Source organism: Colossoma macropomum, unplaced genomic scaffold (genome assembly GCF_904425465.1).
Source record: "Colossoma macropomum unplaced genomic scaffold, Colossoma_macropomum, whole genome shotgun sequence".
NCBI lineage: Eukaryota > Metazoa > Chordata > Actinopteri > Characiformes > Serrasalmidae > Colossoma > Colossoma macropomum.
The window spans coordinates 18,051,080-18,066,131 of NW_023494789.1; the positions used below are offsets into that span (position 1 = coordinate 18,051,080).

Genomic DNA, 15,052 nt, shown 5'->3' on the forward strand with positions numbered 1-15,052 from the left:
CAGAGAAAGAAAGAGAGCGAGCGAGAGAGAGAGAGAAGGAGGGAGTGTTAAAGGCTTTGGGAAAAGCAGGCAGCTCTAGATTCTTGCTTTTGCTTTAGGGAAGCTCTTACAGTAATACCATGAGACAGCTTGAAGAACCACCTCGAATTGTTTGGTTCGAGAGCTTTTCTGCTGACGTGCCCCATAGGTCTGGAATGCTGTCCCGGAAGAAATTACCCATGTGAATTTGTCCCTGTGGGTCTACCGAAATCTCACCTGTTCAAAGCGGCTTTTTCTCGCGGCAGAGATGAACATGTGGCTGGCTGGCGTGCAGCACAGCCGCAGTGCAGGCATAATTGACTCAGTTTGAACAGCTCTGGCAAGTTAAAGAGCATTGGGAGTGCAATTTTAAGTGCCTGTCACACACATCAGTGCACTGGGGACTTCTGAAGGCTGATTGCCATTGACCTGCAGTTACCCCCTGTGTTTGCACTCAGCGCACTGCTGAGGAAAAAAAAGAGGAAAAAAACTCTTCTGTAATCTCTGTGTATTGTGAAACTATGTATGTATGTTTCAGTGCTGACTCCTGTCTCTAGAAGCAATTTAAAAGGAGCTAGTTTTGTCTGTGTTCTGTGTTGCAAAGATATCTACAGAAGTTAGCATGCTAACCAGCTCGCCCTGGCCCGTCCTGTCTTGTAATACCACTTTGTACCTCAAGATGCAATAGTGAGTCAAGGGATGAAGTTTGATGCTGAACTTGCAACGTTTCTTCTAGACTGGTAAATAAACAGGGGGAGGAATGAAGAGGGAGGAGGAGGGACTGTATAGAGTATGAACTCGTCAGTTTGCGTCATCTTACATTTGATCCTTTAAGAATATCTTTAGATACTTTTTTAGCCTACTTGCTCTAGCTTAAAGGAATAGTGTAGTTTTTTTTGGGATGCACGATACAGGACTGCGGGCCAAAACCAATGTATGATATTTTTCAATGCTGATACATAAACACTTATAAAAGTAGAAACTGGGACTGGATCCACCTAGTTTGGCATTACAGATCCACCTGGATATAGCATAACAGTTACAAATGCAGTAAATAAAATGCAGATACTTTAGCATAGTAGGCCAGTATCTCCTAAACATTGTTTTTCCAGATAGATAAATAAATAATCATTAAAATGTTTATGTTTATATGTAAATGTAAAATATTGTCTATATAAATAAATGAAGCACTCATATTACTAATCAACCGTATGATACAGGTAAGTAGTGGGAGGTAATGTTATATCACAGTATAATTAACATTATTGATGGTTTTGAGATATACATCACAGTATATATATTTTTTTTTAAATAAAGCCATTTTGGGAGCACTACGTTTTTCGTTAAAACAGTAGCATTAGTGAGATAGCACTGCTATAAGTCACACTGTAATACATGAAATTGTCATTTAAAAGTCAGAGGTGTCAGGCCGGATTTTGCGAGAGTATTTCAGAGCATATTATACACTCACCAAACACACTGCTGGGTATTATGCTATTCTGGTGGTATTCTGCTGTTGTAGCCCATCCTCATCAAAGTGTTCCGAGATGCTTTTCTGTTCGCTTCAATTGTACAGAGTGGTTGTCTGAGTCACTGGATGTTTCTTATTTATTGCACCATTCTGAGTGAACTTTAGAGACTGTTGTACGTGAAAATCCCAGGAAATCATACAGAAAAACTCAAACTAGCCTGTCTGGCACCAACTATCATGTCATGGTCACATTTTGTCCCCATTCTGAAAATTGATGTGAACATTACCTGAAGCTGCTGGCCTGTATTTCCATGATTTTATGCACTGCACAATTGGCTGATTAGATAATTGCACAAATGAGTCGGTGCACAGATGTTCCTAATAAAGTGCTCGGCGAGTGTATGTCTTTACGCATTAATGTCACATGCACAGGCTCAAAAAAAGAAAAAGGTTTAGTGACCTTCAGGTATCAAATGCAAAATCAACATTATACTGAAGAAGATATGATGTCAATAGTAGATGATTCACTTAAAACCTTGGAAGACATGCCAATCACTGAGGTTTGACTGAGTTCTCTTTGAATACTCAATCAACGTACTCACAATCTTTAGATTCATCTGCTCAAGGAGATTACAAAATGTTCTTAAACACATTACAGGCAATTACACCAGAAAGGTCTCCGAATCCTCAAATCTTAAGTGTTAGATTTTGTGGAACAGCGGAGTATTATTCTGGGATATCCCTTCACTTTTAACCAGAACCATATTTAACAATTGAAGTAAATCTAAAATATATTATTGGTCAATATTGTAAAAACAAAAGTGAATATATAGACAAATGTTAACATTGCTTTCTAACCTTAGATAAAGGCAGGTGCAGATAAGCACATAGCAGCTTCTCTGAGCCTGGCAAAAACAACGCAAAAAGTTGTTTTAGAATTAGGTTAGAATTTCTCAGGTCATTTGTCTCATACATGCATTTCTTACACTTGTATTTTTATCTATAAGCATCACATGCTGCTGGAATTGGTAAATAATACTGTCAGTCATGCTATCAGAATTTGCTGAGAAGCTACAGAGCCACTTGGTTTGTTGCAAGGACCAGGCCTGAGACTGCAACATAGCCTGAAGCAGCTGGCCAAGTGAAAGCTTCCTATATACTACATAACATTGACATAACCATGCTATTAACATGTCATGCTGGATGTTATATGCCAAGTTGTCTTGGCAGATTGTATTCAGTAATATAACATTCGTATTCTCATTACTGTATATCATCATGACAGATGCCGTAATATTTGATGTCATGACAACTTATGTCACATGCTAATTTTTGATAAGTGTACTCTGGTTAGCCATAATGACATCAAATATTATAATGTCTGTCATGCAATTACCAGTAAAGGTAACATGAAACTGTTATAGCAGACAAACATTAAAGATTAGGTTAATAAACGCTGAAGTATTCCCTTAAAGGTGCATCAGTCAAAAAATGCAATTCTTGCGGTTAAATAAGTGAAGTACAATAACAGAAACAAAAAAACAAACATTTTTTTTAGTCTTAGGAACCACACACCTGTAGGAGTTAGAGTGGCCAGTGTCAAGTTCATTTAGAGTTTGCCAGCATTACCAAGCATTGTCATTGTCACTTTTGAGCGATGAGTTTTTATTTATTCTAATTGGTAAATTATGATGACATACCATTACATTTCACTTATTCAGAGAGATTGTTTCTCTAATCATGCTATCCAAATACTCTCCCGACACTTCCTGATATAACAGTGGCGTTTGGTGAGAACGAACATCAAACTCCCATGTCCCTTTTGTCTTAGGCATTACAAAGGCATAACAAACACTTGGCATTTGTTTCATAGCAATTTGCTGCTCAAGAACAGTCAAGGGTGTCCTGCTTTTCTTTGTAATGAGCTACAATGAGGTAAATATCACCTCTATGGCAGCATTTAAAGTGGAACAGAAAGTCTGAAAAAGAAACCAACTTCAGCCTCAAATAGTTAGCTTTGTTACATGCATAGGATTTTGGTGTAGTTGACTTATATTACATACATCCAAAGCATTACTTTACCCAAGATTTATCTACTTGATTCGTTACGTAAGGTTAGCCATTTAAATAATTCAACTCTTTGTAAGTATCGTGTTTACATACCTGTTCAGGAGAAACATCTGCATCCAACTTGCATGTCACAATTCTATTCTTGAAAAGTGCTTTCAGTGTTGATTCTTGTTTTAACATGCTTCTTGTCATTAAGCATTTTGGCAGCACAGAGTGTTTTTCCCTCACAGTGGTCGCTAACTGGCTTAAGCCATGTTTTCAGAGCCAAGCAAGCAGAGATGGGAGTGGAGTTATGTGGTGTAGGGGTGGGTCTTACCAAATGACTGACAGGAGGTCAATGTAAACACTGACAAGCTTCCGTTCTGCCCTGCAGTTTTACAGACAGCGTTCTTCAGGCACATAATGCACTTGTGTTGATGCCATTGCTATAACAATTATTTTTTAATTGTGTTGTACATATTTGCACTATTAGGTTATTTGTACCTGTAATATAAAAAATAAATCTACTAATGCACTTTAGAATATAAGTTTCCAGATAAACAACAAAAACACTTCTGTAAGTCTGTGTGGATAATAGCTAAATGCCATAAATGTAAACGTGTAGCGGGACAGAGGCCTCCTGTGGGTTTTTTCCCAAAGCACTATTTCTCAGTTTAGCTAGACAACTTAAGCCAAACATGAGGACTGTTTCAATAGAAATGCCCTTTAGCTCATCTCATTCTGATTTTGGGCTTAAGTTATCCGGTTAACTGAGAAATTCTGCTTTGTGAAATAGACTCCATCACCCCACAGCTAATCTAATCTTACATCTGCATCTCTATCTGCTGCACGTCTTATCCTGTCTCCAACTCACATGAATATTTACATCACTCTCTGAAATATGAGATGCCACTTAGGGTCACACACTCGAACACACAAACACACGCGAGCAGGCATGCCTCTGGCTTATTCCCCACCCACCCCCTGCACACACACACAGAAAACCTCACACACATTTGAGCAGTGTGCTTCTTGCTCTCTCAGAATGCTCTCACACATACACACATGCACAAAACAAACACATACACAGGCAGGCATGCCTCTGCCTCTCTTTCTCACTCACATACACAAAGAACACTCTGAAATCCTGCGTTTTGCCAAGACTCAAATCAGACTGACTTCATTATGTGAAGATAGATCAGAACAGAAACACTATATAGCCTGTGGAGGCTGTGAGCAACAGTTGTTTGAATGGCATGTCGCTAGGTGGTGGGCAGTGCAGTGGCATGTCTGCTGCTTTGGGACAGTGACCTCATCAGTCTGCTCTTAGATGAGCCGCTGTGGAAACCGGACGTCTACCCCTGCCCATTGTTGCCGTGGCACCTGGGCAGGGCACTGAGAGAAAAAGGCAAAAGGGAAAGGGTGGAAACTGGTGTATTTTTGGGAGCCAGAATTTTGGGGGATGCTGCGCTGCAACAGGTGATGCTTATTTACATAACCAGAGTTTCTGAGAGCTGAGGGGTGTGTGTGTGTGAGAGAGAGAGAGAGAGTGTTTGTTTGTTTGTTTGTTTGTTTTTGTACAAGTTAAGGTTAGGTTTAGGGCTAAATTCATGTATGTACACTTACATTTATAAAACACACACGGGATATGTGACTATTACCTATATTATATATGCAACATATTCTTATTATTGTGTATAGGTACTACATATATAATACATATGGGACATTTTAATATTACTTTATTACATATAGGCACATACATAAAACCTAGAAATGCATTAAGATTACAAATAGCTACTTTTATACACATAGGACATATGAGTATTATATATAAGTACTTACTTTTATGTAGGCACTTACTTATATGTAGGTATATACACATTTTACCTATGCATTATATATTCCAATGGGATATTATTATTACATAAAAGTACATTACCTATATACATGTCATTATGTATAGGTACTTACATACATACAATATATATATATGGGCTATACTATTATCACATATAGGTACTTAGATACTTACATATGTCCTCACATTGTATAAAAACTAAACTGTGTGTGTGTGTGCGTGCCTGATCAAAAGCATCCTGACTGATAGCGGTCAGATCAAAGCTCTTAGAGCTGTCAGAACGCTCTCCATCGCCACATGTGTTCTCTCTCTCTTTCTCCTCATCACTCCCTTTCCTTCTCTCTCTCTCTTTCTCATAAACACATAGCACAGTTCATGCCACTGCACGGCAGCGGCAGCAGCAGGACATGCTGTCATCTCTTCACTAAAACCCTTTCCAGTAGCCGTGCTACTGTGTGCTTGCTTGTGCTCGTCACATGTAAACCTCATGCACTTGTCCTGATTCACAACCACAAGTCCAGCAAAAACACTAACACATGCCAGTAAAGCTGCTGAGTGAAAAAACTGAACCTCTAGGCTGTCACACATACTGAAAAGGTAACGCTCTGGCTTTACTTGATTCAAACATGTAGATCATTTTCATATTAATGAAATATATGAACACAATTATTGCCAAATGTGAGTAGGTAAAACATAGTCACTGTGTTGTGATATATTTCATTAATGTAATAATGATGTACACATTTGAATCAAGCAAATTTCAGTGCTCACTCACACTCACATTCCATAACTCACATAGAGCCCCGTGTGCCGGTCTCCAAAGAAAGGGAAAGCCACAGAGATGTCAACCAATCCTGAGCCTCCATCGTCCTGCTTGATGGTCAGAGTGTCCCCCTGTTCCTGACCAAAAGGGTAGAAGTCATGCAGCGGAACGGCCAGCTCCACGCTGCCCGGCAGCCTCAGGCACAGCAGGGTGCACAGCCAGGGCAGCAGCAGCCACCCCATGACCTCCGCTGCACCGGGATGGGGGGGAAAGTTGGCGGGGCAATGGATGGATATCCCTAATGAGGGCAGTGGGACAGGACCAAATTCTCCAGCCAAAAACTGCACAGTCCACCTTCTGTCTTACTTGTCCTCTCTTAACCAGCTCTTTTCTGTCCACTCTGTCCCTTTCTGTCCAGCCTGTCCCTTTTCTTCCCTGTCTTTCCCCTGCACCTCCTCTCCTTCCCTGAGCCGCTCTTGCCTCCGTCACTCTGGGACAGCGAGGTAGATTCCTTGCATTCTGTGTGCCGCTGGGTGCTGGAGAGCGGTCGCACTGCTCACTGAAATGAACCGAGTGAGTGAAGGAGTAAAAAAGAGAGAGAGAGAGAGAGAGAGAGAGAGAGAGAGAGAGAAGCAGCAAAGAGATTCGGCTTGCTCTTTTTTTTCTTTTTTTTTTTACAAACCAGCAATTTGGTCCCTGATGGTTAGCTTAGAAATATCCTCAATAAAACCTCTATTCTGCCTGCCAAAGGAGTTCTTTCAGGACCGGCCCCCATGAACCCCCCCCACCTCCATCTACCCCCACACACACACCCCCAGGGATTCACTACCTTGCATAATTAGGTGCTCACAGCCAATTGTGGAGAGTGGGCCGGTAACTGGATAAGCAGTGGGCGGGGCTATGGTAATGAAAGGGGTGCATTAAAGAGACTCTGACAGGGCATTCGCTTTCACTCGTGCTGTGGAAAAGTGTCCCAGCTCCGCTGCCTGCCTGTCTGCCTGCCTGCGCACACACTTCAGAGCAACGCACACAGTGATACAAAGCCACACACGCAACGTCAGGAGCACGCCAATCGTGTGACGTGAACTCAGTGCCTCCTGCGTGGAACTTGCACAAGATGCCAGATCAAAGAGAGCATATACATACACAAAGTCCCTCTGGTTTGGATTACTGTAAGCTCTTTTTTTTCCCCCAATTTCCCAAGCGTATTCATCATACAGCGCATGAGATGTCTGATTTCAAAGGAGTATGAAATAGCCCTCTTTAAACAAAAGCAAAATGAGATTTGGCTGCATGGACCACAGACAGTATCAGGCAATAATCCCTATATGAAGCCTCTTATACTAAGATTCTTTTGGCAACAGACTCAGAGGGTCATAGTTTTTCACAGAGGCAAAAAAGAAAAGAAAAATCTTTTGACAAAGAGGGTTATTAGTAATACGAATCAAAATCCTGGAGCCAAACTGTCACGAGGGAACTTTTGAAGCAGTATTTAAGTTGTTTGCACACATCAAAACAAGTTAGAGTAATTATCCACGAGGCAAAGCCAACGCAAATAGAGCAACTCCTCAAACTACAAACATCAATCTGCTCATTGTTTCATCGTTATTGTGGTTTTATTGGCTTGTAAAAAATCATTTTGCAGAGTGGAGCTGAAAGGGAAAATAAAAATCAAAACAAGTCGTTTCTTCTTAATTGTTCATAAAAGATTAGGGAGCACGTCTGCAGATTAAGCACCAACAGTTGGAATTATCATGATAAACTGTCATTAGCGTCATTAAAATAATCAATCATAAAACTGATAATAAAGATCACAGCATGTGCTTTTAACAGGAAACTTGTTTAAAAGGCTTCTTGTGAATGCTGGTCTTCGATTCGGATGCCAGAAGTGATGGCAACTTTTTACATGTGAAAACAATTCGATCTCATCATCATTAGACTTGATGTAGTTACATGCAATAAAGCGATTACATAAGTGACGCACAACATGAATCTATAAAGCTGCGGAATGTGTGCGTGTGTGGTGTGTTTAGATGTGTGAGGGAGTGTGTGGGAGAAGTAAGCTGGGGGCTGCCATCCTCACATTGTGCTGATTATCGTCAGGCCAACAGGGACAGACAGAGCGGACTAACACACGCTTCAGCTGCTTGCTGAACAAATCCTTAAAACAATTTCGCGCTTGCTGAGCGTTTTGGGAAACAGTGATCTCTTTGTTTGTTGTTGTTGGGTTTTTTTTATAGAGTGGATCAAGATTACTGAAGGGATTTGTGCTCATGAAGCCCAACAGTTCTGTGAATGATTTCATGTCCTTAGCGTCAAGGTGCAGGAGTGTGTGTGTATTTGTTTTTATGCATTTTCAGTTCAAAACTGTCCTAAAGAAAAAACTGAGAAAAACAGGGGTGATATGGCACAGCAATGTCAGGGACTGCGAAATGATCTTGACTTTGCAAAGTGCTTTTGTGCAAAAGTCAGAGACCAGTCAAAATGGCTACTGAATACAAGTTATTCATTTTTCAGCATAAGGAAAAAAGCAGAAAACATCAATTACACAAAAGGCTCAGTAAGTAAATATGCAATTTTTAGTACTTAGAATGAAGCCCTGCCGGTGACATCCCATATAAATAAAAACAAAGCGTTCACAACTTAGTAAGGCATGGGAATGAGATAATTAATTTGTGGCCATGACTTAGTAACGCGTGGGAACAAGATCATGCCTTAACAAGATGTGGCCACACATTAGGATTTCATTCCCATGCCTTACTAAGTCGTGGACACACATTAGGATCTCATTCCCATGCCTTACTAAGTGATGGCCATGCATTATTTTTATTTGGGGCCCATCCTTTCATTTTATTACAGCTTCCATTCTTTTCGGGAGGCTTGCTTTCAGTTTTTCAAAGAAATCTGCAGTGATTTTTTCCACACCTCCAAGTTCATTTTTAGAGGTTGGTTGCATTTTCTGATGATCCAAGTAATACCTAGGGAGGATGGACAGAAACACCTGGGTATATTTTAGATCTGAGGCAAGAGTGGAGACTGAATATCTTCTGCCTCTCAAAGATGAAAGCTTTAAGTACTGTTTATCTGATGGTTTTGGTGGTCTACCAGGTCTTGCACTGTTATTAGCAGTCCCATTTTCTTTGTATTCTTTTTTTTATAATATTTTGAACTTCAGTTTGAAAACTATTTTTCAAGTATTTCCCCTTCCTCATGCAAGTAGATTATATTATATCTAATCTCCTCAGAAATATCTCCTGAAAAATGAACAAATTCTATTTATTGTCCATTTTGACTGGAAATGAAATGAATGAGGAGCGGTCTCTGTCTTTTGCACAGCACTGTACATATTGCATATTTTAAAACTGAAAGGGCAAAATAATTTCTTTTTGGTTACCGAAGTTAAGGTTGGGTTTCCATTAAGGGTTGGAATTAGAAAATTCTAATTATATGTAGGTAGTTAAATATATACTACACATATAAGGCACATGTATGACATCATGTCCTGATAAGATATAAAAACAAACCTCTGTGTGTGTGTGTGTGTGTGTGTGTGTGTGAGTGTGTATGTGTGTGTGTGTGTGTGTATGTATGTTAAAAACTGCTTATTGTGCAGAAGTCCATCTGAATGGCCACTGTGAGCTGTGCTGGCCTGGCTCCAGGGGTGAACAGCAGTGGGAGTGTGTGCTGACACTCAGGGGCTTTGCTCTGTTCCCCCTGTCCCAGGACTTGGGGTCAGCCACAGCTGGCCAGATCGCAGGGATGCTCAGAGCCCAGGCTTCAGCATCTGGTTCATGTACGTCTGCCTCCGCCGCATCTCCTGCTCCAGCTGCTCTTTCAGTGTACACACCTGACACACACAGACACACAGCAAAGCAGACGTTTACCTGATTTATAACCACCTCCATAAAGACCGAAAACTTCCATTACCTACTCTCATCTCTACATACCTAACAAGTAGTTTCACATAGTTACTGGACAATAAGCTGTTGGATTAATAACTGAGTAATACAGCTAGAGTTTAAGGGATTAACTCGTCAGCTAATTGGAAAGCTCACTGTTAGTTCTTTTGGGTGTGTAAAAGTAGGATAAACAAAAAAACTTGTGCGGTGGGCTTAAGTTTGACACCCTGTTAGAGCCTTATTAAAAACATATTCATACATTTACCATCTACTGTATTAAAAACACGCACTGTGCACTTTGTAAGGTCCATTTACCTTCTGGGTCCACTGCATACAGTACTGTGCAAAAGTCAGAGACCACCCTTTTACTTTCATTTAATTTACAGTCAAAATGGCCATTCAGTACAAGTTATTCTTTTTCTCAGAAATTATAGTTGACAAAAAATGACACCAAAGCCTCAACAACTAAATGTAATATGCAACCTTTAATATTTAGTTTATTACAACTTCCATTCTTTTCAGGAGACCTGCATTGAGTTTTTCAGGGGTTGTTTTTCCACACCTCCAAAGTTCCATCTTAGAAGTTAGTTGCATTTTCTGCTTCTTACGATCGAAGTAAACCCAAACACATTCAAAGATATTGAGGTCTGGACTCTGGGGTGGTCAGTCCATTGCTCTGAGAACACCAGCAGCTTCTTTGTTTGATTTGCAAACATTTGATTTTCTCAGTAACTTCTCAGTAGCTTCTTGACAGCTACACATCATTTCAGACTCATAGCGTTGAGTTGTCTTCTCACCGTGGAAGGATGGATAAAAAACACCTGTGGATTTTTTCAGACTTTCTTCTCTTCTCAAAGATGAAAGCTTTAAGTGCTGTTTATCTGATGGTGACAGTTTTGGTGGTCTACCAGGTCTTACATGGTTGTTAGGAGTCCCATTTTCTTTGTATCTTTTAATCTCTTTTTGGACTCTAGTTTTGGAAAAAAAAATTGTTTTTCCACTTATTTTACTTGTCTTTCCCCTTCCTTAGCAAGTGAATTATGTTACATCTAATCTTCTCAGAAAGATTTATTGAAAAATTAACTAATAATGGCCATTTTGACTGGAAATTAAATAAATGAAGGGTGGCCTTTGCCTTTTGCACAGACTGTAGCCTCTATCTCTACAGACTGTAACCTCTGTGTCAGTCAGCTACCATCTACTCTGTTTGACCACAAAGCCTGCTGTCCAGATATTATTTGAGTTGAGCATCGTTCTCAGCAGTGACACTGCTAGGTTGAGAGTGGTCCACCACCCACATTATACAGCCAAAAGCAGGTTTGTGGTCTGAAACTGACCACTGATGAAGGGCTTGAGGATGGCTAACACATATTACAGGTCAACAGATGTGGTGTAGTCTCTGTATACTAACAGAGTGGAGCTACAAGGTAGAAGTTTCTAATAAAGCACTAGTGTAACACATTAGCGGTATCACAATTCAGTCAGCTGTGCAAACCTTTCTACAGTGGCAGCTACAAGGACCACCTCACAGCAGAGTATAGGTACTCCATGACTATAGTGGAAACCACTACGCTAAAGGCTATTATTGACAGTGCCTCGCTTAGAGAGACAGTGCCAACAGCCATTAGCCAAGCTGACCTGTTCCTCCAAGCAACGGACCCTCTGTCGATGGGCTTTCTCCCGTGCCTCCAGCGCTCTCTCAGCCTGCTGCTGGGACCCCCGCAGCCGCTCAGTTTCCAGCTCCAGCTCCTGCCTGTGGCGGGCAGTCACCTCCAGGAGGCGCTGTGAGTGAGCCTGCTCTAGGTGGGCGAGCTGGGACTGCACATAAAAACACACATCACCCTGTCACTCCGCTAAAGAGCTGGAGCTAAAGCAGCCAAGTCGCATCCAATATGTAAGGAAGCCGAGAGGGGAAATGGAATTTTAATGTAGTAGATTTCTCACATCTCAGATTTCACTGGAACGGAGATTCAGGTGACTGGATACTGATTTATGCACTGGAAGTATTTGAATTAACCTCTCTTTCTCTCCCCATGTTTTTCTGTCTCCCCTCTCTGCTTTTGCCTCTCTGTCTCTCTCACCTTTAGGGTGTGTGTTTCTGAGTGCGTCTCACTCAGTTCCTGCTCCAGACTGCACACTGTCTGTTCCAGCTGCTCCTTCTGACGACCAGCACACACAGCCTCCTCCTCCTGCCTCCGACGCTCCTGCTCCACCTGCACACACAGACACAACACACACATGTAATTACCTACATGTGATAACAATTCTCTAAGTCTAGCCTTAAATCTAAGCCTAAGTATAAGGGAATGGTTCAGCAAAAAAATCTAAGTTCATTAAAACTAAAGTAGCAAACTTCAGACTTCAAACATCTCTTGGCAGATAGGTGAGGAGAAAATTAGATTAATTTTTGCTGAACCATGTCATTAAGTCAGTAAGCCATGGACAAAAGGCAATTTTGAAAAATCAATAAATCTTCACAACATTATTATTATTGATTTTTAAAAATAAAGATTTTTTAAATAGATATTTAGAAGCACAGATATTTTGTAGTTACATTTCTGCATATTGTTGCTGTCGCACAAAAAAACCTTTTGACTTTTTTCATGAAAGTCCAGTAGCCCAAAATGACTTGGAAAAAAAACTTCACATTCACATTAACTTTCATTACAAGTTGAGAATGTTTGTCCTTCTGCTGTAAAGTTACCATTTTGGAGATAAAGATTTTGTTTCGACAGCAATGATATCCAGGACCCCATTTACAAAGGGTCACTTCATGCATCTTAAGTATCAGGACTTTATCCGGAGGCCAAGCCACATGAAAATCGCTCAAACCACTTCAAGAGGCAGTCGAAGATGTCTCTCCAAGATACATTCAACAACCAAAACCCCTCCCAGTATAATCGAAACTCCACCCCATACAGTACTGGGCATGTGATCCGTGTCTATGAGGAAGGTAATCATGGAGGATGCACATGGTTGGGAACTGCATGAAACTAAATGCTTACTAGCAATATGGACAGACACTACTGTGCAAAACAAACTGCAGATGACTTAATAAATAATTGGTAATTGGTTTCTGTGTAACAAGTGGATTTGTATATTCTGTTCCACACAACAATTGGGTTTCAATCCGACTAACCAGAGATGCATTAGACTACCAAATGTAAATGCATGTGGCTAAAATCTTGTCAGGATACAATCCAGAAACTAGTCACATGAAGTGACCAGGTGTAAACAGGGTCTAGGAAAGTTTCCATTAGTGCCTATAGGGGAAACAAGCCATAAAGACTTTGCACACCCAAACTCCCAAATTTTACAGAAAGATTAAAAGCACATCAAGTTTTGAAAAAACACAAACATTAACACTAGCGTCAGCTCATGGTTGCCCTGAACACACATACCATGGAGCTTCAGGTTCTGTATAAGCTCTGAAACTGCTTGTGTTTGTTGATTTTTTGATATTTACCCAGTGTCTGTGTCTAGTCACACTGACTAAAAGAAAAATTAATAACTTGCAAATCAGTGGATCTTTCTCTGCATCCTCCCACATTAAACAAAAAAAGCACATTGGACTTGATGTGAAGGTTTTAGTGTGTTAAATCCGTAAAAAATGACTTGACACCTCATGACAAAACATAGAACTATAATTAAGCCATTAAGTGGGACACTAACTGTTGCGTTTGTAAATTAAGTAAAACTAGGACTGGTGTTTCAGATAACAGACCAGAGCACAGAACTCTCACGCTTACAAAATGAAAAGAAAAAATGATAAATTCTACTTACCAACTTTATGTTCATTATCAATAACTGGCTCTGACATTGTATGTTATCTCTCAGCTTTTCCTGTGCTTTTATCACATAGTCACACCAAACAAACATACGTATAAACATGCAAGCACAACACTCACATGCATTTAGACATGCCAGTCATATGCTGAACCCTAATGTCTGCAGCAGAATCAACATCTGTCCCCAGACATTTACATGTGTCAGTCAATGGCAGCACACACAACACACAGAGCCAGACAAAGACACAAGCATGCAAACAGTAGCTGAGCACCTGGAGAAACGTTGATCTCTCCCGTCTGCTATGAATGAAGAATCAATATGTCACCAGCAATATGGCATCTTACCAACAAATCAACACAACAAACTATCTGAAAACGATCTGAAACTATTACACAGCAGGAGGCTCAGCAATTGAGGATATAAATGAATGAATAAAAAAGCACAGATGCAGTCAGGCACAACAGCGCACAGAGCGGTATGCTGATATGAGCCAGGAGATGAAATAGATCCAGACAAGGCTACACAGATAAACAATTACAAACATTATATTTATTACTCCATATTATAATTATAAACATAATATTTTATTGTTACAACTTAGAATTATGTGCTTTATAGTGTCAGATTATAAATCACACTGTAGTTTACTGCTTTGTGCAGGGCTTGACATTAACACGTCTGCTTGTCCATGACAAGAAAAAGAAATCATACCATACTATCATCCCTTTGTACAAGTAAATACACAAAGTAACAATAAAACAGGCTATTAAATTAATTTTTAAACAAATGTTCTTAGAGGAGAGAACACATTAAAAACAATAATTTCAGCAACCAGCATATTTTGTGTTTTCATTGCTAGTATGCTGGTCAGCAGCAATGAAAGTTATTAGACTGATCACCAACAAAACCAGTATTTGTGATGTTTTGGATGCTGGTATGCTGAACCAGCACTGCACCAGCATAGACCAGCATGAAATGCAGGCTTTTTCTCTTGGCCGAGAAGAAAGTAGCTTAATTAGCTGCAAAAGAAACCATCAAAAAACATGGCTTGCTTATATGAAATGTTTTGTGTGCTTTTTTTAATAACATTAATTTTGTTAAGTTAAGAAGCAGGTCTCAGTTAATGCTAGCTAGTTAGTGTCTTTAATTTAATGACATTTATTGAACACCAGCACTCTAGCTGCTCACTTAGTGCAAGTTGC

At 40.1% G+C, this 15,052-nt stretch overlaps 2 protein-coding genes across 2 annotated transcripts in view; both read right to left on the reverse strand.

Annotated features, from left to right (window-relative positions):
- The window catches only part of sned1 (sushi, nidogen and EGF-like domains 1), a 65,805-nt gene extending 58,864 nt beyond the window's left edge, over window positions 1-6,941 (reverse strand). Inside the window, exon 1 of the mRNA XM_036570393.1 lies at window positions 6,195-6,941. Coding sequence (XP_036426286.1) covers window positions 6,195-6,404 — 210 coding nt within the window. The 5' untranslated portion in view covers window positions 6,405-6,941. The remainder of the gene's footprint in view (window positions 1-6,194) is intronic.
- Window positions 6,942-9,481: 2,540 nt separating this feature from the next.
- Window positions 9,482-15,052, reverse strand: part of crocc2 (ciliary rootlet coiled-coil, rootletin family member 2) — an 89,893-nt gene continuing 84,322 nt past the window's right edge. Inside the window, exons 35-37 of the mRNA XM_036570394.1 lie at window positions 12,143-12,274; window positions 11,700-11,879; window positions 9,482-10,009 (exon numbers count right to left, since the gene is read on the reverse strand). Of these exons, the coding sequence (XP_036426287.1) occupies window positions 9,926-10,009; window positions 11,700-11,879; window positions 12,143-12,274 (396 nt within the window). The 3' untranslated portion in view covers window positions 9,482-9,925. The remainder of the gene's footprint in view (window positions 10,010-11,699; window positions 11,880-12,142; window positions 12,275-15,052) is intronic.